The sequence below is a fragment of the Branchiostoma belcheri genome, unplaced genomic scaffold, assembly GCF_001625305.1.
Source record: "Branchiostoma belcheri isolate BF01 breed outbred unplaced genomic scaffold, Haploidv18h27 scaffold66, whole genome shotgun sequence".
NCBI classification, from domain to species: Eukaryota; Metazoa; Chordata; class Leptocardii; order Amphioxiformes; family Branchiostomatidae; genus Branchiostoma; species Branchiostoma belcheri.
This window is the reverse complement of record NW_017804309.1, coordinates 1,377,577-1,402,776: the sequence shown is the minus strand read 5'-3', so window position 1 is coordinate 1,402,776 and position 25,200 is coordinate 1,377,577. Positions and strand designations below refer to the sequence as shown.

The 25,200-nt window shown below is 42.7% G+C and overlaps 2 protein-coding genes across 2 annotated transcripts in view; one reads left to right on the top strand and one right to left on the bottom strand.

The window, feature by feature from the left end:
* LOC109483765 overlaps positions 1-4,055 on the top strand; it is a 28,622-nt gene extending 24,567 nt beyond the window's left edge. The window contains exon 7 of the mRNA XM_019786851.1: positions 614-4,055. Coding sequence (XP_019642410.1) covers positions 614-753 — 140 coding nt within the window. The 3' untranslated portion in view covers positions 754-4,055. The remainder of the gene's footprint in view (positions 1-613) is intronic.
* On the bottom strand, positions 3,475-25,200 carry LOC109483763 (serine/threonine-protein kinase PAK 4-like). The gene is given in 12 exon segments (XM_019786848.1): positions 3,475-6,874; positions 7,644-7,778; positions 8,095-8,220; positions 8,396-8,522; positions 8,760-8,893; positions 9,171-9,500; positions 9,627-9,783; positions 10,042-10,348; positions 10,351-10,597; positions 11,407-11,472; positions 13,369-13,596; positions 24,951-25,200. Coding segments are annotated over 12 exon segments (2,034 nt in total). The 5' UTR covers positions 24,966-25,200; the 3' UTR covers positions 3,475-6,712.

The window sequence follows — 25,200 nt, the reverse complement described above, 5'->3', positions numbered from 1 at the left end:
AACATAGACAAGAACGGAAACTATGGAACGGATAAATACACCTGAAACATATTTTTTCATTTTTTCACACATACGCACTCCATCACGCCGACATGCCATAATCATAAGGTCCCACTCATTTTCTCTCATCCTTTCTTTCATTTTTATGTTAAAGTGACATGTATTTTATAATTTTCCACAATTTCTACTTTTTACCCTACCATCACCTCATGAGTCACACGTAACGTTACATGTACATGGACCATTCCACCATGTGTCCTCCCCAGAGTTAAACTGCCCCGAGCCTTGGTTGCCACTATTCGCGCCCCTGGCCTTGGGCTTGTTCCTGGCCGTGGCCTCTCTCATGCACCTGGCCGTCAGGTACGCGACCAAAAGAAAACTTACAAATATATACAGTCGCCGCCATGTTGGTGGGGTAGATAGATCCAATATGGTGACTGGTCACTCATGACCGCTGGTTGGATGACAGGCATGATGTGGTAGAGGGAAATTCATCTCATTTCTCACTAGTACATTACTTTCACGTGTTTAACCAACCAACATGGCGGTTGCTAACAACGTCGTAAACACGTGACCGCGGCCAACCAATCGTTCGGGTTCTCTCCTCCTGCAGGACGAGAGTGTGGTGCTGACCACTACGGTGACGTCATCCCGCTGGCGGTGGGGCTGGGGCTGGGCGCGCTCATCCTCCTTATGATTGTGGCCTACTACTTCCACAGACGCTACCAGGGACCCCCCTACGAGAACATGTGAAGAAAACCAAGAATAACGCTCGTCTCTGCGAGGCGGTTTGAATTGCAGACAGATGTCCCCCCGTAACGAGGTGGTATGGCCACAACTCGCTTTTCACAGTGTTTATCCCAGCCCGTAAAGGGAGATGTTCCTGTTGTCAATCCGCGATTCCTCGTGGAAGTGTAGTTATGGTTTATGTGGCACAGTCATTGCGAGGATGGGTTTTGTATTCTTACCTAAAAATGACAGTACTTTACACAGAGTTTATTTCATAGTGTCTTTGGCAAGGAGAGAAAACCGGTTGCCATTTCTCATGCATTACTACAGAACACTAACTGATGATCTTGCAGTGTTTGTTCTGCAATAGCGAATTCGATGATCGATACACTTAGTTACCAACTGTCCTCAAAAATTTTTATTTCTTTCATCTAATATACACGAGCAAAAGAACTGAATAGTTTTAGTATAAGAACGATGTTGACATTTCTGACGTATTTCTGTAGGATATACGCAGAAAAGACGGTAGATAGGTTACGGGTGCGAGCTAGGAACTTCCCGTACAAGATGCCGTGAAAATATAACATGTAGATCCACCTCAGTTGATGACGTATCTTGGGTCAGGCTACAGCTGAGACATAAAGGGTCAGAGGAAATGTGCAAGATTAATAAGCTGTTACCGGAAATTGCAAATATCAATGTTTACGGACCAGTGCAAGTGGGAGTTCAGCACCAGGGACAGGGGTTTTCTCTAATACGGGCATGCACGACGAACATGAGAGGTAGGAAGTTGTGACGTCATCATGGCAGTCTCGAATATCGTTCTCTCAGAAACAGGCCACTTGATCTATTTTAGAAGGTGACAGTTGTAACAGACTATTCAGGAAAGGCCTAGTCTCTATCAGACTCCTTGGGTTGAAGGAAAAAAAATAGCAGAAAATGGCCATATGGGCTGAATAATTTTCCGGAGGAATTAGTCTACTAAAATCCAACATAGGTTACGAGGTTTTGATTGCAAATGTGAAAGCAAATCCCTGGAACCAGGGCCAAAGCAAATGTGTGACTTGTTTGTGATCAAACTCTTTAATAGGGAAAATTATTCACCCCATTCAGCCAACTTTGGCTTTTATTGGAGCAACCAAAGAAGTCTGGTGAACACTAGGCAGGACTTACGCCGCCTGGCGAGTTGGGTACAGATATCTAAGACAACGCATCATTACATGGCTGGAGCCAAGCACTGTTATAGAGGATCGCCCGTGTACATATATTAATATAGTGTGATATTAAAGGGAAAATAACTTATAATAGATATTATTTGTGATGTAATATTGGGACCCGTGTATCAATGAGGAAAGCATGACGTTTCTATGTCCCGTTCTCTTTGATATCGTTCGTGCATACGTTGTATATCGTCAGTTTTGACTCCGCTTGGTTGTGTATAGCACACATATAGCTGAAGACCTGAAAAGCTGGAAGACCTTGCACACATTAAAGATTCCATGGGAAAATTTTAAAAGATCAGAGCTGTTCATACAATAATACCTCAACAGGAGGAAGCCTGACTGTTGGTGAAGTCAACTGTTCAATTACGAAAAAAATAGAAACAATATTGATAAAGCTTCTTAGATATTTCTTGATGACAATCTTTGCTGTGGAATCTTTCTTGTACAAAAGCTACTTGAATTAGACGAAAGGGTGCCAAGTTCTCTGTATATTAGATACATTAAATGTGTAGATTTTAACCGAACTGCTACCTGACCTAATCTGGGTTCTTACCTAACTACGTAGATGGTAGGACCACGTGTAGGAGGATGCAATACTGTAGTGTAATATAACATTGTGGGAAAAACTGCATGTCCAAGAGATAGCCGTATGATGCAGATTACGTGTGAAGAAAAATCCTTTATTTTGACATCTAAAAAGTGAAACATTTGCAGGAAAAAATGTCAAACTAAGAATCTAAGCTACAGTGTATCTATTCCTTTGATATAACCATGATAGTGATTGTTGCCGAGTGCTGCAGTGCATGTTAGTGACCGACAGGGGACGTAAGTGTTCTGTTGCATTGACGGCGTATTTTACTGTGTATTTGGTGAGGCTGTATGAATCAAAGAACCTTTCATGTATAGAGTAAGTATATCAGTCCGTCATTGATTTGTGTACTACCAGAAGGCATGGGACCAGCGTGATCACTGTTAGGGACTTGACGTGCATGACCTTCTGTACTGTTTTATACAAACTATCACAAGGGATGGGACAAGCAAAAGTGCAATATCTACATAATGGTGTATATCAACATCTGTGGAACTTCATGGGTGAAACAACGCCAATTTAACAAGAAAAATAGATTTTTGGGCATCTTGGCCAGAGCCAGAAACAAAGTTCCAGTCATACTAGAAACTATTCTACTCAGAATAGGCAAAAAAATTCCCAAGATTTTGGTCATGAATTTGGTTGCAAATTAAACCAAGATTTGTCTTGCTCTATACAGAGCAGAGTACACTAAAATGGTCCTGGCAATGGCTTGCAAAATTCCATTTCAAAATGACTTTTCTCCAAAATGTCAACAGAAACACCTTTTAACGTAGAGATTTTCAAAGGCCAGACTCCCTTCCCAACCCATGAAGGCTCCCAGACTCTCCTGTAAGAGATAATGTACTCATATTTACACCTGGCAAATACTTGTGATGCGTATGAACTATGTCTGTATGAGAGGAAAAAAAATGACACAACTTTGGTGTGAAAAGAGTGTTTCTTTATTCTCTACAAACCTGTCAGACTGGGAGGGGGAGAGGTGCGCTTGTTTATGAGAAGCACTGATAGGATCTTCTCCATCTCTGAAACGAAGAACCTTCCCCAGTAGTGGCTAATGCTACCCAAGGTTCATGTAGTAGTAGTAGTAGTGTACAATGTCGCTATGTAAAAGTATTGTCTATTTGTTTATACAAAGGGAAGCCACGGCAGTTTAGGTGACACGTTTACGATACATCTGTACACCTTGTCCTAAAGAGACACTACCATTTTCCCTGTTTGTCAGGTATCCCTTCTCTACATTTGCGTCGGCTGGTGCACTTGATAACACTTGATGCCTCTATCAAACCTCTACCCTCCCATCACAGTTAGAATTCTACATACAACTAGACGTTATGCAGTCTGTTTGACAAGCATTATCTTGTTTCCAGTATCTGGCAGAAAAAGACATTTGTTCCAAGTATTTCTAAGGAACATTTCTACAGATATGTACATTAAGTGAACATGGAGTAGTGCTAAAATGTGAATAGGAAAGGCTTAAAATCATGACATCACATTTAAACAAGGACTAAAAAGACAGACTCCACAGACTGTCTATGGATATCTCACAAACATGGTATTTGACATCTGTTTGGGTGGTATAACTTTAACTTTAACTGATACAACCATTGGGGCACAAAATGTTAGCCTGGTATCCTTCCCCTTTTGGCTACCATATACACCCCCACAGAAAAGGGCATGTCAAAGCTGCAGAAAGACATATACCAGGCTAACAAACCCCTGGAGACAATGGATGTAAACTTGAAATGTGTTGGCACAGATGGCTTTGCATAATGTCCATTTAGTGATTAACAGTTAACCTTTAGTGCCCGAGGGTGTCTAGCACCAAAATGCTGAGACACTGCACTGATTTCAGATAAACCTTCTCCCTGCAGCACAACCTGGTGACCAATACAAACTTGATGCCCACCGGTTACTTCAGCAGAAAAGATCTTTTAACAGTTAACTGATTAATTTTCATCTTCTGATAAATGGATCAATAAATCGATTGTGATGAAACTTTTTAATAACAGTTGAGAAATAGTGTGTGCAACAATGCCACCTGGCAATTGATATGAGAACTACAACAGCCCTTCACAATTTTCACGATCATGCTGTTTCATTGGAGAAAACGGTAGCCAATCACATGCCACAGTATCACTCATCTCAGTCCTCTGGTTATATACATCCAGGTTAGCAAAGGTAAGATTCTTGTGGTTACTCATAATACGTCAAAACTTTAGCTGGCCGATAAACAGTGTACAAAATGATATGACAAGGGAAAGTAGTATGGTACACATTCAAACTCATTCAAACATCCATCTCCTTATACACTGTAGTCCCACTAAGCACCAGAAATCCAGAACAATTTTTTATCTTACAAATTCTACTCTACTATCACAAAATAAGTCTGGGGAATTCATGCCTCCAAAAGGGATGGACACAAATATATTGCTAAGGGGGGAAGAGTACATTGTACTTCAAAACCTTTTCTCAAAAATTCCATCCTTTCAAAAGTTGTACTCCAAATTTGTGCCATCCAAAAGAGGAGAGCAGTCAGTTTCTAGTCCCCTATCACACAATTAATGGTGGCTTAGTTCTGATTTACATCCTTGTAGAAAAGGTATAATACATATATAAGTTCTCAACGTTTGTAGGACGCTCTTTTCTTTCACATGTACATGTGGCAGGCCACAAGGCCTTCCGATCCACCATATTATTGGTTCTCTCCTTGCCCTTTTAGTACTCTTTTTATCTTGACACAATTTCATAAAGAACCATATGCTATTATCTCATGTATCTAAGAAAATGTTAAAATTACTACCAATTGTATGCAGTTATTAGTAATTATACAATGCTGTAATATAACTAATGGTTATTAACAAAGCTTGAGGACATCAGGAAATTAAAGCGCGCCCCTGCTAGCTGCTGTGACAGCGGTGCAGTGTCACTACATGTACAGAATCACCTGAACAGAAATTTCGTCTTCTAACAACTTGAATATGGGCATCACAGAGATCACAATTTAAATGGGGCAAGGCAATAGGAGCGTAATTCAGTAATGTTTCTAGGTTAGACTATTTGTAAAAGTAACTGTATCATCACTCATACTTGAATCCACAAAGGATTTAGTGGGGTTAGAAGTAAAATACTTGTATTGAGTTGTACATGCATAAACAATGAAGGATGCAGAACTGCAAGGATCAGCACTTTCAGGGCAGCAGATTTTGCATGTTTGGTACATGATCATAACATGGAAATTCTGTCCAGACTGTATGCTATACGACGTGTTAGGAGCTTGGAATCACTGACATGGGACAGGCATGGGATGTTGTTAAAAACTACTAATAAACCTGAAAAAGTTTTCTTCTTACATGCTTTTATGAAATCTATCTGCCATATCTTAAAAACTCTTCTTCAAATTCATTAAGTCAAAGCATTGTCATTTAAGTATACAGATCATCTAAGCGGGGCCTTACAACATGCAGCTTATATAACAGTACGAAAGGCAATCCCTGTCTAGTAAGGACCATGCAGTTTGCTGTATGTGAGCTGGGTGGCGCTTTCTTCCCGGAACAACTCGGCTCACTCCACTCAAATGTCATGGATAGAGAAGTTACATTCAGAGCTGTGCTGTGGAAAGACAGGCCACCAGCTGAAGGTGGCACAGGGTGCAATATGGCAAGATCCCTGCAATGCTGTGTGTGTTGCAGTCTCCAAGCAGATGCATGGTTCTGCCTGTTTTGTACATTTTCTGTTGTGCTCTGTACATCTTATCAGTGAAGCACATTTTTCTGTTTACTTTGCCCCACATCTAATGGCAATCATGCTAAGAAAACTGATGTAGGGCATGGCAAACAGGAAAAACATGGACAACAAACCCCACAAAGACCAAGCTGAAACCATATACCCAATGAGATGTATGGCTTTGATTGTTTCGCAGTGTTTTGCTTGCCTTTGTAGTGATGTGATGGTGTGTGCTTTCCTCTGTTCTCTCTCTCTCTTCCTAGGGTAATGTACCCTAGGAAGAAGAGGAAAACATACACTACTAAAAGGACTAGAGAAATTATACAGAACAGGCTAGAGCCACATTTGAGTCTGCTTGGAGACTGCTGTTCTCCTCAGAGGTACCATATCTTGAGCTTGTTGTGTTGCCCGTGCCTGTGCCTGTGTCTGTGCTTGTGGTGTGGGACTAGCAGGGGCTGTGCCGGAAACTCCTCATGAGGGGCACGATGCAGGCTGGGTTGGAGGCGTTGAGCAGGAAGGGGTGCTCCAGCAGGTCGATGGCGCTGGCTCGCTGCGACGGGTCCCGCATCAGCATCTTCTCCAGGAAACCCTGCAACCTCGGGGACACCTGCGGGAGGGGGGCAGGGAGAACCAGATTAGATCAAGACTTCTTCGAGACACCTGAAGTGGTGAGTTGCTCATTCCTTGACAAAGACCAGAGTTGGGCAGTTGAAAATTTCGGTAAGTCTAATTTTTATGTCAGAAATTACAGTTGAACTTTGGTTTCTACCAACACGGATGCAAGTTGCAAATTGTTGGTTGGAAGGACTCTCAAATAACTATTTCCCTTTCCTGTTGCTACTGACTTATCGGTGAGCTGTGCTGTTGTGAAGCCTGGTGTACTTCATGGAGGGTTGTGCCTAATAAGGCATTTCCTGTGCTCCTGAATTTCAGGACCAGAAGCAGGATGCGTCTTGTTGGCAGCAATCAGATCAAAACACAGCAGACCTTAAAAGCTTCCTGAAGTCCTCACTAGAAGCCAGAAAACCCTTCCAACACCTTTCAGTGTACATATATAAGGCGGCGCCCATCTCCACGTCTAAAGTCCCCAGAACACAACATTGTGCAAGCACTATAGGGGGCTAGTCAACTAGTACATGTAGTAGGGTCTTTCCCATAATTCCCGAATGCTAAACAAGAGAAAGCAGCATGCGTCATTTTTTAGTCTTCTGTATTGTCCAACCAGGTGAAGTAGACAGATGCACCTCAGACAGATGCACCCCAGTAGTTGCATAATTGAATACTGAATACTACAATGACCTAATGAATTAAAGCAGTATGTATCATATGCAAGTCTTTGGCAGCTGGGATTTGAACCCGTGACCTGCTGTACCCACCTTGTGTGTGTTCTTGAGTTTGGGAGGAGGCATGTCTCTGATGCGGCGCATGGCCTGCAGGGGAGGCTCGTTGAAGAACGGCGGCTCTCCGTCAACCATCTCCATCACCATGATGGCAAGGGACCAAAGGTCAACCTGGGGCAAAGGTCAACATGGAAGAGACAACAGGTCAATCTGGGGCAAAGGTCAACATGGAAGAGACAACAGGTCAATCTGGGGCACAGATAAAAATGGAATGTACCAAAACTCAATCTGAGTACCAAAGTTCAACATGGGCCTGTTATGGTCACAATTATAATTCATGAACTATGTGTCCAAGTCTTTCGAAAAATGCTTTATACTGTGGCCTAAAAACAGAAAATTTATAATTATCCTCTTTATAAACCAACAGACACTGGTTAAACATAACCGTCTTGGTTACAGGTTTTAAGACACAGTTAGTGATCCTGACCTCTGGCCCATAGGGCAGTCTGGAGATGACCTCAGGTGCCATCCAGTAGGGCGTGCCTACCAGCGACTTCCTCTTGGGCAGGTCAGGGGTCACCTGCGCACAGAACCCGAAGTCCGACAACTTCACCTGTTCAGAAGGAGGAGAATGATGTTAGACACAACAACAGTGCTGCATTACAGAAAATTCACTTCACAAGAACCTTGGCAAATCTGTTACTGTGTTTTAGACAAAATGTCTCCAACAGAGGTCCTAAGCATTTGTACCAATGGTTCTACCAACTGTCCATAGCAAACCCATGCACCTTGCCGTCGTGTGCCAGCAGGATGGAGTCTGACTTGATGTCCCTGTGGATGATACCCCAGGAGTGGAGGAACACCAGCGCCTCCAGGACTGCCTTACACACCGTGGCTATCTGCTCTTCATTCATCCTGTATCAACAAAGGGAAACAAGGTGGTTAGAGATGGCCTTCTGGTAGTCGTGTGTATGTTCAACTTACATACTGTTTCCCAAATGCTGTGTGCTAAGTATGTACATATGCAGTATGTACCAGTTTTTTAAGTTTTTGGTATTCATTGAATGGGGATTGAACTCGTAACCTCCTGAATGCAAGACGAACACTACTAACAATGCAACTAGTAAACCTTGCCATAAAGCTGTGGCTTACTTTGTATGTGTGACGATGTCAGTGAGAGATCCGCCCTCCAGGAACTCCATGATGACCCAGAGCTCATCCTCCACCAGGAAACTGTCGTACATCTCCACAATGTTGTTATGGTGATAGTCTCGCATGATCGACACCTGGAACAGCAAGGGCACTTTTAGTAGGAAGCTAATACAAACTGCTGTATCTTTTATAATAAGCAGCAATGCAAGAATATGAAACATGAGCTAGCTGTCGATGACAAACTACAAAAACTACACAACTAAATTAATTTCCACTTGAGGAAGAATCTGAATGATGTACTTCACAAAAGAGCATGTATCTCCTCTACACAGCTCAGTCACAAAAGAGCATGTTTCTCCTCTACACAGCTCAGTCTATTTCTAATTAAGGAAGACTGTAGATAGCACTCACCTCGTTATACAGCAGTTCTCTCCTCTGCTGTTTTCTCAGGTCCATTTTCTTCACCGCCACCTGCCTGCCCGTGCCCCTCTCAGTGGCGATGCAGACGATTCCCGTTGACCCCTCCCCGATCTTCACAAAGTTCTCCAGGTTGTTGCGCGGGTCTCCCGGGCTGACCACGGTCTGGAGCGCCGCCCGGAACTTCTCGTGCGACTCGCGCTGGTCGTGGGTGGGGCCCTGCGGGGGTTTGGGCTGGGTGGGGGTGGTGGCACTTTGTGTGGCGGCAGGAGGGTTGGCATTGGGTACAGAAGGTGGGGGCACACTGGGACTGTTCTGGTAGTCCTGGAAGGAGGAGGCAGTCAAGGCAAAAAGTTAAGACAAAAATGTATTTTAGACCCTAAAACTTTCCAGTATGAAAAACCTACAACAGCGTTCTAAAATTAACCATCCAGAAAACAGGAGCCTTACCCTGTAGTTTTGGTTGTGAGGCTGCTGTGGTCTGTTTGCTTGTTTGTGTCCCGGTAGTGACAGTGTGATCTTCTGCACGTGGGTGGGACTAGGCTTGGCACCTGTAGAGGGGGGCACGACCGGCCCTGGGTCCCGCGGGAGGGTCGACGATCGTAAACTGTGGGGTGGAAAACAGAAATTAGATTCGGTGCAATTTGTCCAATTTCTCATGTCTGTTTTAGGATTGCAGTGTCTTGGTATGGAATAGACTAGGGACACATGAAAAACAGGTCACAGACCCGAGTGTGATAAGGTGGTAAAATACTATCTAACCAAAGTAAACTGCTAAAACACTAGCAGATAAATAGACAGGCAACATTTGTGTTCATTTCTGTATACTAGTATATCTTCTATTGAGACCAAAGTTGATCCTGACCTTGGTTTGGGAGCGACCGGAGGTGGGACCTTGGTAGGTGTGCGTGGCTCCTGTGGTTGCTGCTGCTGCCTGGAGGCCGTCCTGCCGTCAGGTTTGTCCCACTCCCTCCCGGCGCTGTACGTGTGATAGTCCCTACTGTAGTTCTCCCTCCCCCCTAGGTCCCCGTGGTAAGTGTCTCTGTTGCTGTAAGCATAGTCCCCGCGCCCGTCCCGTGTGTAGGGCTGCTGCCCGCGCACGTCCTGCAGGCTGCGCCCGTTCTGTGGCGGCGCCCCCCTCCCGTCCTGCTGAGACCGGCCGTTCATGTAGTCGGCCCGCCGTACCCGCGGGGCTGCTGGGGGTCCTGCAGGCCAGGCGGGAGCCCGTCGTGCAGCATGTCCCGGTCCCTGGGCACGCGGCGCGGTGGCGGGCTGTCCTTTCGCAGCGAGTTAGACCGTGCCACGCTGATGCCGCCACCCTGCAGGTTCCGGATGTTGGGGTGCTGCTGGTAGTCGTAACCGTTCGGGCTGGTGTGCGCCAGGTCGGTCGTGTCCAGCTTACTGTTCCCCCGGACTATCATCTGTGATAGAAACACACACAAAAACACACCACTGCGTGAACACTGGGGGCTGACAAGACTTGTCGTTATCATGGCCATTTGGTTACCATGGTAATGTGGTCACCATGGCATTACCATGGCAATGTGGTTATCATAGCAATGCTCTGCACAAGCCTTGTCCTCTCTCTCTCTCTTGCTATCACCACAACGAGAAGGAAAACTTACCACAGATTTAGGAATCAAACAATAGCCATGCACCCCTGCATGAACTTGAAAAGAGGGACCTCAGGATTGTACAGAGCATTGCAGTTGAGTTTATGTCTATGGTACAGTGGGGAGGTGTGTTAGTGTGGGTGAGAATGGTATACCTTTGGAAGAGTCCACTGGCGGATACACCTGTCAACTGTCCCGTTACTTCTCAGTTTCCAGGGTGGCTGGCTTCTGGTACAGTCAACAACGTCAGGACTCACATTGCTCAAACTCAAAAGTGACTTATGCTAAACTTTTATTCTCACTTGTTTCAGCTCTTCTTTTTGGCAATGAATGGGGTAATTTTTGATTATCATTTCAAATTCAACATCCTGCAATTTATAGTCTGAGAATTTCTGTGTTTGTACCCAGTAATTTGCAGCTAAAACAAAATGTCAGTGAAGTTAAGGAAACAAAAGTTGAGTATTTTTCCAAAAACCTATTGCCAAAATGTATGGCTTAACCAGTGAATTGTAGAAAAGTTTGAGTCCTTCAGCCATATAGCTGTATCAGAGGTCAAGACACCTTGATGACTGGAGAAGTAGCAAGACAGATACAGCGTCTTCTGTTTGCCAACCAACCTTCCAAGCCTGCCCACTGTCTGGTTCCGCCGGCAATAAGTCAGCTTTGCTCCCACGTACAACTGTCTGTGGCAGGGTGCAGAATAAGGGAGCATGTAGCATAACAACAAAAGGACTGCTAGGCAAACAAAGGGCACGGAAATCAACTTTAAAAAAGCTTTCATCTCGGGGGGATGGTTTATTTCATTTTTCTTCAGTAGCCTGGCTAGGTTTGCACATTACTGTCTGTAGCAGGGCATACAATAAGGATATGCAGCAAGCAGTCATAAAAAAAGAACAAACTTAAAGATAGTTCAATAAACAAAAGCCAAAAAAATACATTAGAGTTAGACTACTTCGATCATGTAAAGGCTGCTCTACTTTGCTTTATTATTAGCAGCTTTTCAAGTATCAAACAATACAAACATCAGAGGTAAATATAGCCAAGCAGTCATAAAATAATATAACATGCAAAGTCAGATTGAGCAAACAAAAGTTTAAAAGCATCACAACTATCTTGTCACTGGTTAGTCACTTTCTCAGCTGGACTGGTTCAGTTTTTCACTGCAAAATTTACTGTGCAAGAATATGTATGTGACAACTTAGGGATTTGTCTGAGTAAAGGGTCAAGGTTATGAATCAAAGTAGGGTTTGAAATGATGTATAGTTGTTTATTTTTCACTTCCTAGTTGCAAATTGGATAGCCTAATTGGGTTGCAGACTTTGTCAATTTGTAATAGGAAAGCTGTTAGTGAGGCGGCTGTGATAAAATTTCCTCAGGGTCATGTTGGCACTGGTGCCTAGAGCTGCCTGTGTACGCACTTCAAACTGTCTGGATTCCAGGCTAATAAACTGGCTTTCTACAAGACAACCTGGCAGCCTAAGAAGGCTGGATAGTCCTGTATGTGGCCTGTCTCTGGTTAGGACATTTCCCACGTCCCATCGGACAGTAAGTATCCTGGGCATGCACCTCATCTGCTAGGAATATCTGCTCTGTCCACATGCATTTTCTTCAACGACAAAAACAGCTATCAAACCAAAGAGCAGCAGGACTCTCCTAGCCTGGTTGCCAGACTGTTCCCAGGGCCTATACGGCTCAGCTTCTCAGTTCTAGGACCAACATGCCCTCAAGGAAATTTTGCAAATATATGACTCTGTTTACTCCTTAAACAGTATGTACCATGATACAGATTTTCTCCTCAGAGTCTGTTTTCATGTTGATACTCTAGTGTAGCAATCATGTTAAATCCTACAACCATGAAGTTACATTAGTGTTGTATAAGGTCTTCTTCCTGGCTGCCCCCATCTTGTTCCCACCAGTCTGTCATGAAGCTATCATCTCCAGAGTCTTTTTGATCCCCTTATCTGTACCAAACAGACCCACACTTCTGTACATTACCGCCATGAGCACTGATAGTGGTACTGGCTTCTTCCACAGAGACCTAATGTGTGCCTGGGGGAATTCTGAACACTGAATAAGGCAGCAGTAAAAATAAACTATCAGTTTTGGCTGGGGAAGGAAGGATCAACTAAAGACTATAAACTCCCCCGCTAGGATTTTCTTTAAGAACCTTATAAACTGATTTATCTGGAGTATACGGTAAGGAATTGTTCATGGTTTGTGTCATGTCTTTCAACATAATGAAAGGTTTGCAGCGAGGCTGAATCCATCTCACTTTGTTTGTAAGGAAAGGAAGGGTTGTTTCCCCTCTATGCATCTCTGAGTTGGCAGAACCTTAATAGAAAAACACCCTTATGATATTGATAAGCTAGAAGCAAAAATTACTGATACTGTTAGTGATGATTGTCTCCTAATAAATTACCCTTTTTCAGTGCATTATAGTTAGTATATTAGGGTTCTTCTACTTTTTGCATCACCCATTTTCCGTAAATTCTCCTTATTGTATTGTGTGACAAATTTTTTAATGTATTTTATTGGAATGTATATATACAAAAAGAGTAAAAATACAAACCACAACCTACCTTCAGCGTACTGAGGTCTACCGGAGTGATGCATGATGGGTCGATGAGCGGCCGCGGCCTGATGGCGCTCGGCTGTGCCGTCTCCTTCGGGGAGCCAATCACGCTGGCCCACTGGGCCGGCAGTCCGACATACTCCCCGTGGTCGCGGTCAAACCCGGTGTGCACGCGGTGCTCGAAGTTTGAGGGGGCCGAGATCTCTGGCCGCTTCTTCTTCTTACCAAACATCTTCTGTTGAAAAACAGACAAGGGGATTATCTTCTTCAGTGAACAATGAGGTGTTACTATCATCATTATAACATTTGTCTTGGGCCATTTCTTCTCTCTAACCAAACTTCTCCTGTAAAAAACAGATAAAGACAGAAGATTTCCTTAATCATGTTCTACTCAGAATTCATGGGTATTGTGGCATTTTTCATGAATGAACTCCCTTCTCCTGACCACAGTAGCCCTGTACTGTAATTTGTAAGGGCATCATTTCAATTCTTTATTTAGCATTTCACAGGTGGTAACAATCAGTGCTGTAAACAAAAATCCATGTATACCCAGTACATGGCCCTGTGGAGGTTAGGTATATATATCAACACCAGAAATACTGGCACAGTTTAAATACTAGAGTTCCACGATCTCATACCTTCGCCAAATGATGTTAGCCTTTATGACTAAGAAATTATAGATGAATCCCCCTGATTGTGCGAATAGGATCCTATATTGCATCAATTATATCTGTTGATCATATTCTACACCAGAAGACAGTCTTATCTTATCAATGCATGCCATTATAGCATGTCCTCATAAATTATGCAAATGAGGTCCTTATTTGAATAAATTATGTTTGATAATGTTCACCCTAACATAACTTTCAAATATCCCAAGTATGAAATTCCAGACATTACCACTATGTAATTATAACATTTTCTCGTTAATTATGCAAATTAAGTCTTCATTTGCATAATCGATATCTGCCTGTATTTCTGCCGTTCTGCATTACATATATCACAAGCTTGAATAGTCCTATCATGGAATGCAGCTGATATATACACTTTCCTCATTAATTATGCAAATTACATTAATATTTGCATAATTGTAATAACATTATGTCAAGCATCACTTCAGCTACCTACATGCCAAAAATCACGACGATCCATCAATCGGTTCTTGAGTTATCCGCCTTTAAACATTTTTCAACTAATGCCCCTGCAATTCCAGAGCAAGCCGCTAGGGGGTCCAAACTCACGTCACTTGTTCCCCAGCACAAGAGCTACCTACCATCCAAATTTCGTCACCCTAGCATGTCTAGATCACAAGATATCAAAACCGGAAGTTCAGCTGCAGTACCATAACAAGCCGTTAGGGGGCCCAAAATCTAATCAGTTCCACGTCTCATGAAGACCTACCCACCTACCAAGTATCAAGACAATCCATCTTAGCCTTCTTGAGTTACCGTGCTCACACACACACACACACAGACACACGAACGCCAACGAAAACATAACCTTCTTGGCGAAGGTAATTACCTGCACTTGAGAATTTCCACCACTGCCTTCATAGTCCCTCTTCACACTAAATTACAGTAAGCTAACCTTCTAACCTTTCAGACCAAGGACAACTCACAAGGCCTTACAAAACAACATTCTTCACTGAAAACAAAATCCTTTTCATGCTGAGAACATGACACCATGACTTCGTCTCTGACAGACACCCTGGCTTTTGACTATTAGGCTTTGGTTATTGATGGATTTCTATACTATAGAAAATAATACACCAAACACACCCCAGTCAAGCTCACCTTAGTAATGCCCCCAATACAGACCCATGTCCCTGGGCTGTTTATAAACCAGAAATAACTTTCTTTGAATGAAATGAATTTTCAGTTCATTTGCTAAGTCACATCTAAAAGATAACCTTGCAGCAAATAAGCACTTCCATTAGACTTCACCATCCCCAGGCTATGGTGTCTGGTTGCTCGTTTTCTTTTACTTCTTGTCGTCAATCTGACTTTTATTGCACGTATATTGCAAAATCTATAAAGAGCCATATGTTGAGAAAGGAACCAAAGAATTACTGGTAATCTCACACCTGCCCTGTACATGGAACTGGGCTATAATTGGTAGCATTACAACTGACTTATGAACATGGCACCAGTTCAGCACATCATTAGGCCATAGCAATTCATTTGTTAGTTTTTCTGACATTTTCTAATGGGAAATGGGAAATTAAAGCCTGGAAGAAGGGGCTGGGAAAAAACCTTGAATCAATCTTAATTTATTCCTTAAACTAAGTGTAGTAAGGTGCAGACTTTTCCTCAGAGTCAGACTTTGTTTTCTTGTTTATCTTCCTATTTTATCAAAATTTGAGAAATATGGAAACTCAGCACAAAAATAATAGAATAATGAAACATAAATCAGCAATAACTGGTAGAAAGGACCTGTCACTGTGTCAGTACCAAACCATGACTGTTTCCTAATTCTGAATTCTGATACATACTAGTAGTAGTAGACCTTCACAGCTGTAGAGTTAACTGCTAAATACCCCCAGGATACAGGGTAAGTCAGCAGGCTGTATACTGGGGCCTTGGGGAGGTGGAGATGTATCATGTGTAAGTTTCTATAACATGTACAGCTAATATAAGGTAAACAGCCAGATGTCACAGCTGCTAAGCAATACTGGGTGCACTCAGGCCCCATTTCCACTACACCAAGATTGTGGGGCAACCCTGAACCTCTACAAAAAAAAGATGTGACAAACCCTTCTCAATTTTGTATTCCCTCACCAAAGGAAGTTGTCAGCAAGTCTACAAATGCCTGCTACTAGATGTTACAGTAGTACCAGAGGTCTGGCAATGGCAGGAATCCAAACATACCCTCCCTCCTCCTAACCCTGACCTCCAACTGGCAGACGTAATATCCAGGTTTCAAAATATTTCTGTTTTCTGAAACATGTACTTCACTGTACTGATTGAATCCTTTCATCTTGACAAATTGCAAGTTGTTCATGTTTTTTCTGCTAACTCAAAAATATGCCAGTAAATCCCAGGTGGGTATTTTGATTAGTGCATCCCCACAGCAAAACCTGCCAGGAATCTGGGAACAAACCTGAGAGGCCCAAGGTCAGTGCCAAGTTCACAGCTTCTGGTGCAGGAGATGTCTCCCACAGCCAAACATCACTTTGTATGTGATTTATAATATATACAATAGTCTACAGACAATATAGTCTTCTCCCTGGAGTAGCTTTAGGGCATCAAGTCTGCATAAGTTACACGGTTAGGTAGGGTAAAGGTCACTAAAGGATATAGGATTTGAGATTTGCTTCAAAAGTAGTTGTATCCTTTCCCCATACAAATAAACACAAATATCAGCTCCAGTGTTGTGACTACACGATTAAAAGCGTCACTGTTTTGGAATGTGTTGTTTTGTGACAACACTATGAAAGTCTGGAACACAGGCTCTACGTGTTATAAAATGCATCAACAGATGTACAAAACGAGATGTCAATTTAGAGGATATCCAACATGATTTTCCATTTGAATTGAAACTAATTGAAATTCAAGTGGATTGGCAAACTTTCCATTGAAATTGAACCACTAATATCCATCTGGAGAGTTATTCAAAACAACTGAAGCCTTGCAATCAAGTCACACGAACAAGTTCCCACTGCATGCATCGGTGACAAAACTCTCCACCTTCACTCAAGAATTAAACAGGCAAGAGCATGAAAGCTGCAATGCACATTACCCGCAATATATGTAACTGGGTATATATAAATGAAAAATGAAGTCCACCGGCGCAGATGGACTTTCTTCGGACACATTCTCCGCATGTCACCTGACTCACCTGCACAAAAGGCCCTCAACATCGCCTTTAGCAGAAAGCTCGCGCCAAGGAAAGGCAGACCCCGCGGAGGTCTTCTGGACTGTCTGTTAGACGACGTCAAGTTGTACTTCCAGCAGAACATTAAAGCCGAGGCCTACGTTCTTAAGTGGCTACGAGACCAGGCAAGGCAGAAGGAAAAGTGGAACGGACTGTACAAGAACATTAAAGACTCATACTGATTTGTTGTGCCGATCCGGCTTTACCTTTGGGCAATAAGCCGCAGATTGGTACCCGAGAACAGTCATTTATTATTATTATTATTATTATTATATATAAATATACATATATGCACTTTTGTGCACCCAAACATTTGTGTTCATCAGAATTTTTCAAAGCTCTTATTCCTAACTGTAATAAGGTTTTGTTGACATTCTACTTTCTAGTTTGTCCCAAAAATGAATTTCAAGCCCTATATTAGACATGGCTTCCATGGAACTGTATTGCATTCCCAAATACGTGCTGCATTCCCAAATACGTGGACAACCATTCCAAAACGTGCCTGGACCACAATTCTCAACATCCCAAAGCTACACATGTCAGATCCCTTGCTGGTTTGCTCCCTGGGGGTCCAGGCAGGCTATTAGAACTAAAGCCCCATTCATTAGGCCTGGTCTCATCTCTCCTGAGCTGAGCAGTGATCTTTCTAAATAAAGAGCTCTGTAGCCACTCTTGCCAGGGGGGAACAAGTCTCACTAATGACTTCTACACAAGGGCTGATTGGTATGGGATGGTGCAAGGGCAACTCCAAGGCCAAGTCCAGCTGGTTATGCCAGGAGTAGACATTGTGTAGCAGCAATGGAAGGCAGGATGGCAGCAGGAACCCTACCATGGCACAGCATGCAGTCATGTTTGGGACTCTGCAGGGTCCTCTTCTTCTTCTCCCTTTGCCTCCGAGCCGTTTCTATAAAGGATCATCACTTATCCATTAGCTGAATCTTTTCTCCACCTCCCTGTATCGTACAGCCTTGTCCAAGGGCTATTCTAATGGTGAATGGGATAACAGCCTGAGATGTGGAGTGATGGTAGCAGACAGGCCCTGTTGTTCCCCTGTCATCTCAGGATCAGTAACACCAGCAAGGACATGGGAGTCATGACTCTCCCTCCTCTGGGCAAACCCAAACAAGATACAGTTACAGCAGGGTCTGCCAAACTCCACTGGGGACGCACAGAGGGCTGCTACCAGACTTCAGCACACTTCAGCACACAAAAATGTGCATTTCCTGGCTGTAGTGTCTGTAAAGTCAGCAGTTACTCCGTAATGCTTTCTACAGATGACGGGCACACAGAGATATGTGTGCAGTTTGCGCAACTTTCCCTGGTGACACCACCAGAGTGTTTTTGGTACAGTCTGAGCGATAACAACAAGCAAAAATAGTGGGTACAAATGGATCTGGAGAGACCACTTTGATTGATGTAATAACAGGATAGATTACAGCATGGGTGGAACCCATCTGTAGAGGCTGATTGTGCTTTTTCATCATTTTGAAAATTTGAAGCTGGCATGTCAAAACATAGGGTGGGATCTAATGGCTAATGGTGCTACAAGGGCCTGCTTCATATGAAACAGAAATTGGTCATATTCCACTCATTTTCGTATATGGGAAATGCAATCTATGCTACCGGCAACTCTGCATCCATTAATTACTGACTGAACCAGCAATCATCCAATGATTCAGCATTTTGAAGGTTAAAACATAACTGATTGATCACTGATTAAATGGCACTTTCAGTTTCATCCAAGTCTGGAACATTAACCGAGCAAAACAATTAGATGATATTGGTTATTCTACCTGTAAGACATTTACAATCAATGCAAAATGGCCTGGCTATAGCACAAAGGCAAAAGGAAAAGTAGCCCCAAGTGAGAGCCATGGCGGTTACTTCCAAAGAAAGATGTGCCATGAAATAATCCTCTTAAAATAGTCAGATTTCTTTTCTTACCTTTCCTCCAGACCCCTGTCTACAACAATCACTGAGTGCACACATGTCAACAGAGAGGACACTTTGGAGAAGTCTATATGGTACAATTTACCACAAATGTAACATATGCCAGCCTGTCTTTAGCTGTCTATGACATTCATATCTCTCAGTCATTGGCTTATAGTTATCAGTTCATGTGCATGACCGTTGATGACCCAGGCTTGCAGTATTTGTGGAAGCTTCTATGTCAAAAACATCTCCTATCTCCATATCACTATAATCACCATAATGAGGGTGTTCAGTTCAGTCACATATCTTCCAGATAACCTCTGTACCCTGAACAAATAAAGAATCACAAAGGCCCAACAGTCAAGAGGTTTCAGTTGTTCTCTTACATCACTCTGACTTTGGCGATAGTGGAGACTGCTAGCGATATAAAATATTTGCAGTTACAGAGTGTTTGCTAACGAGAAATTGAACTGTCAGCATTGAATATCAGAGTCACAGACTAAAAAAAAAATAAATAAAAAGTACAAAGTATCAAGAATGCATCACGAAATCAAATAGCTCAAGATCCTGGTAAACCTTGAACAATGGCAGATCCTTGGCTTGAGGATGGAGGACATGGTTTCAAGATCCATTCTCACATACTATAGGTCTGCACCCCACAAAGTTACGTGGTTTGATACTAGATTTCTAGGCAGGGCTCCATACCCATGTCTACTCTGGTATTTCTACGGTTGTAATCTGCCAAGTACAAATCTGCCAAGTTGGTTTTAACCTGATGCTTCAGCAATGATGTCACACAAAGGCTGTTACCCCAGGGTTTGAAATACAGGTGCAAATGTACGTTTGTGCAACAAGGTACTTGTCTAGGGTTACACACATAGACGAGTGCTACATATTGCAAATCAGGCATTCAACACTGAGGACAGGAACCTTACATCTTTCCTCCCCTTCCCACTTTCCCCATGTCCCGCCACCTCCATGTAGGTTGTTTACAGGACCCTGCTCACTTGTATGGCACTGTTTACGTGTTACCAGACTGGACAATGGCTAGATTGACCACATACATGTACTGGGCCGGGCAGGCTGTAGGTGAAGCCTCAGAGGAGAGCAGGGGGGTGACAGACAACTGCTGTGTGGTGGAGGGTGTTGTTACCTCCATGAAAAATGGAGGTATGGTTTTAGGTTTTTCTGTGTATTTTGTGTTTATGCAGCTGACAGTTTGCAGCAGAGACCTTGTATTTTTGTAGCTGAAGAGTTTAACAAGGTCAGAAATTTTGTTAATTCATGTATACATTATACAAGCCTTATGATTGATGACAATCTAATCAACATATCTGCATGTATGAATAATCATTTAGCACCATTGGCATTCAGGTATGCGCAATAAAACAGCTCATACCAGTTTGCAGGCTTAAGTATACATAACCTCTACTTCAAAGATATTTTGTTTGTAAACTATGCCATGCATGTGTGTTTCTCTTTCAGCACCAGCTGCATGCTAAATTTTCAGGTTTGATTATTGACAGAAGCAAGAAGGTATGTAGACAAATTTAGGCATATGTTTCAGATGTTGTTTTCTCAGTCACTTCAGTTTTAACAGTTCAGGTGAAATTTGGTCTGGTCTAATCACATATCTTGGGAGAACATTCTATTAAAAATCAAATGTCAGCCAATGAATTATTCTATGTTTACAACCTGTTGCCAAACTACTATTTACCACATGAAAACATAAAATATACAATTAGGTGCCACTTTGCAATAAAAGTGTTGATTTGATCACTTTACAAGCAGGTGTTTCTGAGTGGAAGGAATATGTGACTTCTAATTTAACTGACATTAGTCATTACCCACAAGTGCTGTACAATACGTGCACCAACATGTAAGCAGTATTTGTTTAAAAAATAACTTTAACAACTGGAGAAACCGTACCATACAGTACTGTTGACAGGGATGATAAAATCTATTCTTCTCTAAACAAGAAACAATATACTCAGGACACCATTTAGAAAAATTAACATCCAGGTGCTACAAACACTAGACAATTTAATTTACATCTGAATGCCTAATGAAGTTAACTTTCCTAAACGATGCAGAGTAAGTGGGGAATAGTTCTTTGTGAAACATTAGTGTTTCCTCCATATGAAGTGAATATCCTGGGGGCTTTTCCTTGGTTATTTATTTAGCCCAATTGTCAATGTGCATGAGCGGAAGGATGAACAACAACCACCACACGCATGGGTACCACCAGACAGATTTATAAATTATAGATAAGGGAACATATCCTTCTACTGTCTGGGAGACCTGCAACCACACACATCAGTCAAATGTGACAAACACCCAGCTTTTCATTTTCAGGCTCCAGTCATAAAGAATTACAATCTGTACCACATCTGCTGGTATAAAATGACCAGATTATGAAATATTGCTACGGCTACGTAGCTGTTCTCTCAGAAGAGTAACGATTTTTAAGGAGAATTTCATGATGACATGTGACCAAGTGTTGCAAATTCTTGACGAGTCAGTAGGAAAAAAAATTCTGTGACCTGTGTATGACCGCATCAGAAACAGATGGCAACTTGCAACAGAAACGCAGGGGAAGTCTAACAAAACTACAGACACAACAACCTGCTACATCTAATATTTACCTCCCATTTCTGTGCTCTTCTCACAGTTTGGTGTAAAATGTAGAAACACACGTCATGGTCAACAACCTCACACCAACAGTGACGTCAAACATGAACACACAACATGATAAGAACCAGGGCAAATCTTTCCTAAAGTCTAACCAGTGTACAGGAGAGATCTGCTTGGCTTAGGACTCCCTCAGTCTTCAGAATTAACATATCATCCATGTCAAGTCTAAGCAAACATTCCTAAAGGGTGACAGACTAGGTTGGAAATGTCTGGACTGAAAGGCTTTCTGCTAGCTGCAAAGACGACAAACGTATAATCAACCTCAGAGGAGTGGTTACAAAATCAATTGTTGGTAAACATGCAAAATTATTCATTCCAATCTTCAGAAACGCAGAGAGAATTTGACAGGGAAATTCAGAGCACATAAATGGTTGCCGCATGAAAATCCTTCACAGAAGAGAGAGTTTTACCTTGTCCCCAAGTTATTTACCTTGGATGACAGGAGACCAAGCCTAGCTACCTCACTCTGAAGGCTGAAACTATCCATATGGACAAATTTCAAACATCCATCAATGGATTTGACAATTGCCTCTTTAAAAATATTTTCCAAACAAAATCACCAGAATACTGTATTACTATTCATTGCATTGAGTATGCTGCTTTTTATTCGAAGAAGTAAAACAAAGAAAACTGTTATAATTGAATTCTTTAACTAATGTATTATCTAAATGTCAGAAACAAGAAACATGACTCATCATGGCACAAATAAGTGATTCAATAAAAAGTAATTACTGCTTGCAGAGGAAGGAGCACAGGCTGTTTTTCTTCACCAATTCAAGTTTGCTCCTCCCTGGGGAGACCTGGTGGTTCTGAGTTAACCTTGACCTGTGGCTGAGCCCAGCCCACAGCAGATAGAACACAGCTGTGATTCCCTGTACTGGGGATGGGGCCTGCCTACAGGGGCTTCACTAGCCTCCACCAGGCCTGTCTACAGGGCTTCACTAGCCTCCACCAGGCCTGCCTACAGGGCTTCACTACTCTCTAAGGGGTTGGGGACTGAAAAGCAGTACAAAATAGAGCAAATAATTTAGCATCTTATCGTGCCAGCCAACATGACCAGAACTCTAGAACTCTAGTTGGCCAACAATTATTTGCCCTGTTTGGCCAATTTTCAACCATTTCTTTTGAAGCCACCAAAGGAGTCTGGAAGAGACTACCTGGGCTACCCACAGACCAGATGTGTGAAGGGTTTGGACAAAGTGTAGTCAGCTGAGACAACCGACAACAGTTCCAGCACAGGGCCACCTGACCTTCTACCAGACACACTACTGCACAACAAACATGGTCTTGGACACAGCTCAACTGGAAACAACCCAAATAGCACTGGGCGGTACAGATAAAAACTGTGCACCACTCAAGTAGGAGACTACCAGACTCCTTCAGTTATTGAAAAAATTACCACCTACGGTTGCCAACAACTTTTTGGCTGTCCAACTTCTCAAATCATTCAACCTATTTGGACAATTTTAATGGTACTTACATTTCTGGCAACCTGATAAGTCTGGTAAAGGCTACTAGCTATCTTCAAAATGGAACTGAACACTGAGTTTATCAACTGGCAGGAGACCTGTGAGTGTTCACAGTCACACAGATCAGATAAGGATCATCTGGGTTGACTTTTCCATTGTCCATACTCAACACTTGCACATGTAGAAAGAACAGAATTCTTTCAATTTTCCTATAACGAAAAATCACACGCACACAGAACAAAACATAAGTAAGTTTGCTGGTGACATAATTAGTGTTCAGTTGTACACTTTCCCCCTTTCTGTTCAACAGGTTGGATCATGTAATGCTGGACAATTGTTCCATGCTGAGGCTTTCCTGTTATTGTTCAAAATAGGTCAACAGAAAGGTCAGTTGGAGTCAACCATTCTGAAAAACTAACAAAAACCCTGCTGTGATTCAGAGGGGGGCTGAGTTATAGAAACCCCAGCTCACACTTGTGACCCTACACATTCTTTCCTGTTCAGGGTATATTTTGAAAGCCTGGACCCACCACTTGTTGAAGCTGGGCCACTCCTAAACATTCCATTCACACTCACCCAGGAAGCTGGAATACTATGTTATGTAAGGAACTACACTGCTGAGATCACACAGGACAGAAATAAACAAAGATACCTTTTCTGAAGCATCAGGACTTCTCACTGTTATTTTCAACAAAACCCAGAAATTTTGATACCTCTTTCTGACAAAGATTGATGATGTACAACTTTGAAAATGACTTGGGTCAGCACAATTCCTTCTATCATTAGTATCAACACAGGTCAACTTTCAAGCTAGTAATTTACCTGTTCTCCTGGCATTTTGAGCTTCTCAGGCCACCAACTCCCAACCGACAAGCCCTTCTCCCTGCTCTGTTAACCCTAACTGTTGCTTTTGTGAAGCCAGACTGAGTGGAACAATTCAAACAGCTATGAATATTCATGATGACAGCTAACAGCCCCTCAGGATACATATCAGCATGACAAACAGATTAAAGTCTTGTGAAGTTTGGGGTCAGGAAAAAAAGAATCTTCCCAGCCCAGTGACAGAGAAGAAACAGGTGTTTTCACATGAGTTGAGTTGAGGGAGGGAGGGGGATATGACACTCATCATTACACACAATCAGCCATATAATAGCAGGGATTACTGTGAATAGCAGGAGGACTGGACAGGACTAGTAAAACACAATGATAAACTACTTTCTATACTTTACAACAGTGTGCTCAGAAAAGGTTGTACTATGAATGAGTCAATATCCTTCAGTTTGAACAAATCCGCATGAAAAATCTATAAATATTTATACTGTTGTAGTTTAGACAGGAATGGCACAAAAAATTATCTGACAGGGCCCCAGACTGTACTTTGAAGTTCCCGTCCGGTCGTAGTGTCCCTATCTGTGTTCTGTTCCAAGCCAGATAGTGTTCACTGTCCTTATCATGTCCAGAAGACACAACTCGGCGCTTCCTGCGCTGTGAACTGTCCAGCTCGATTTTTCTGATCTTCGATTTTTGTGACCTTGAATTCCGGGCCGGTTGGCTGACACAAGACAAACTTGGGCGGCCCGTCCCGGGAAATAAACAACTTCTAACCCTCATTACTAAGTACCTGGTCTGGTCGCATGTTTCTCTCCACTGACCGCCTTTCCTGTACGTCAAGTAGATGCGAATCTCCGGGACGAATCGAGCACGCGCGTCCGAATGTTCAAATGAAAACAAGAAAGGCCAGGAAGCGACCAAGACTTCCCCGGTATCGGGTTACTGCCGTGACCGCGTCGCGTGGGACCAACTGACTTCGGAGTTTTGTCCAGATAAAATCGATCGAAATCCTCTCACTACAACCTTTCGAACGGTGGCAG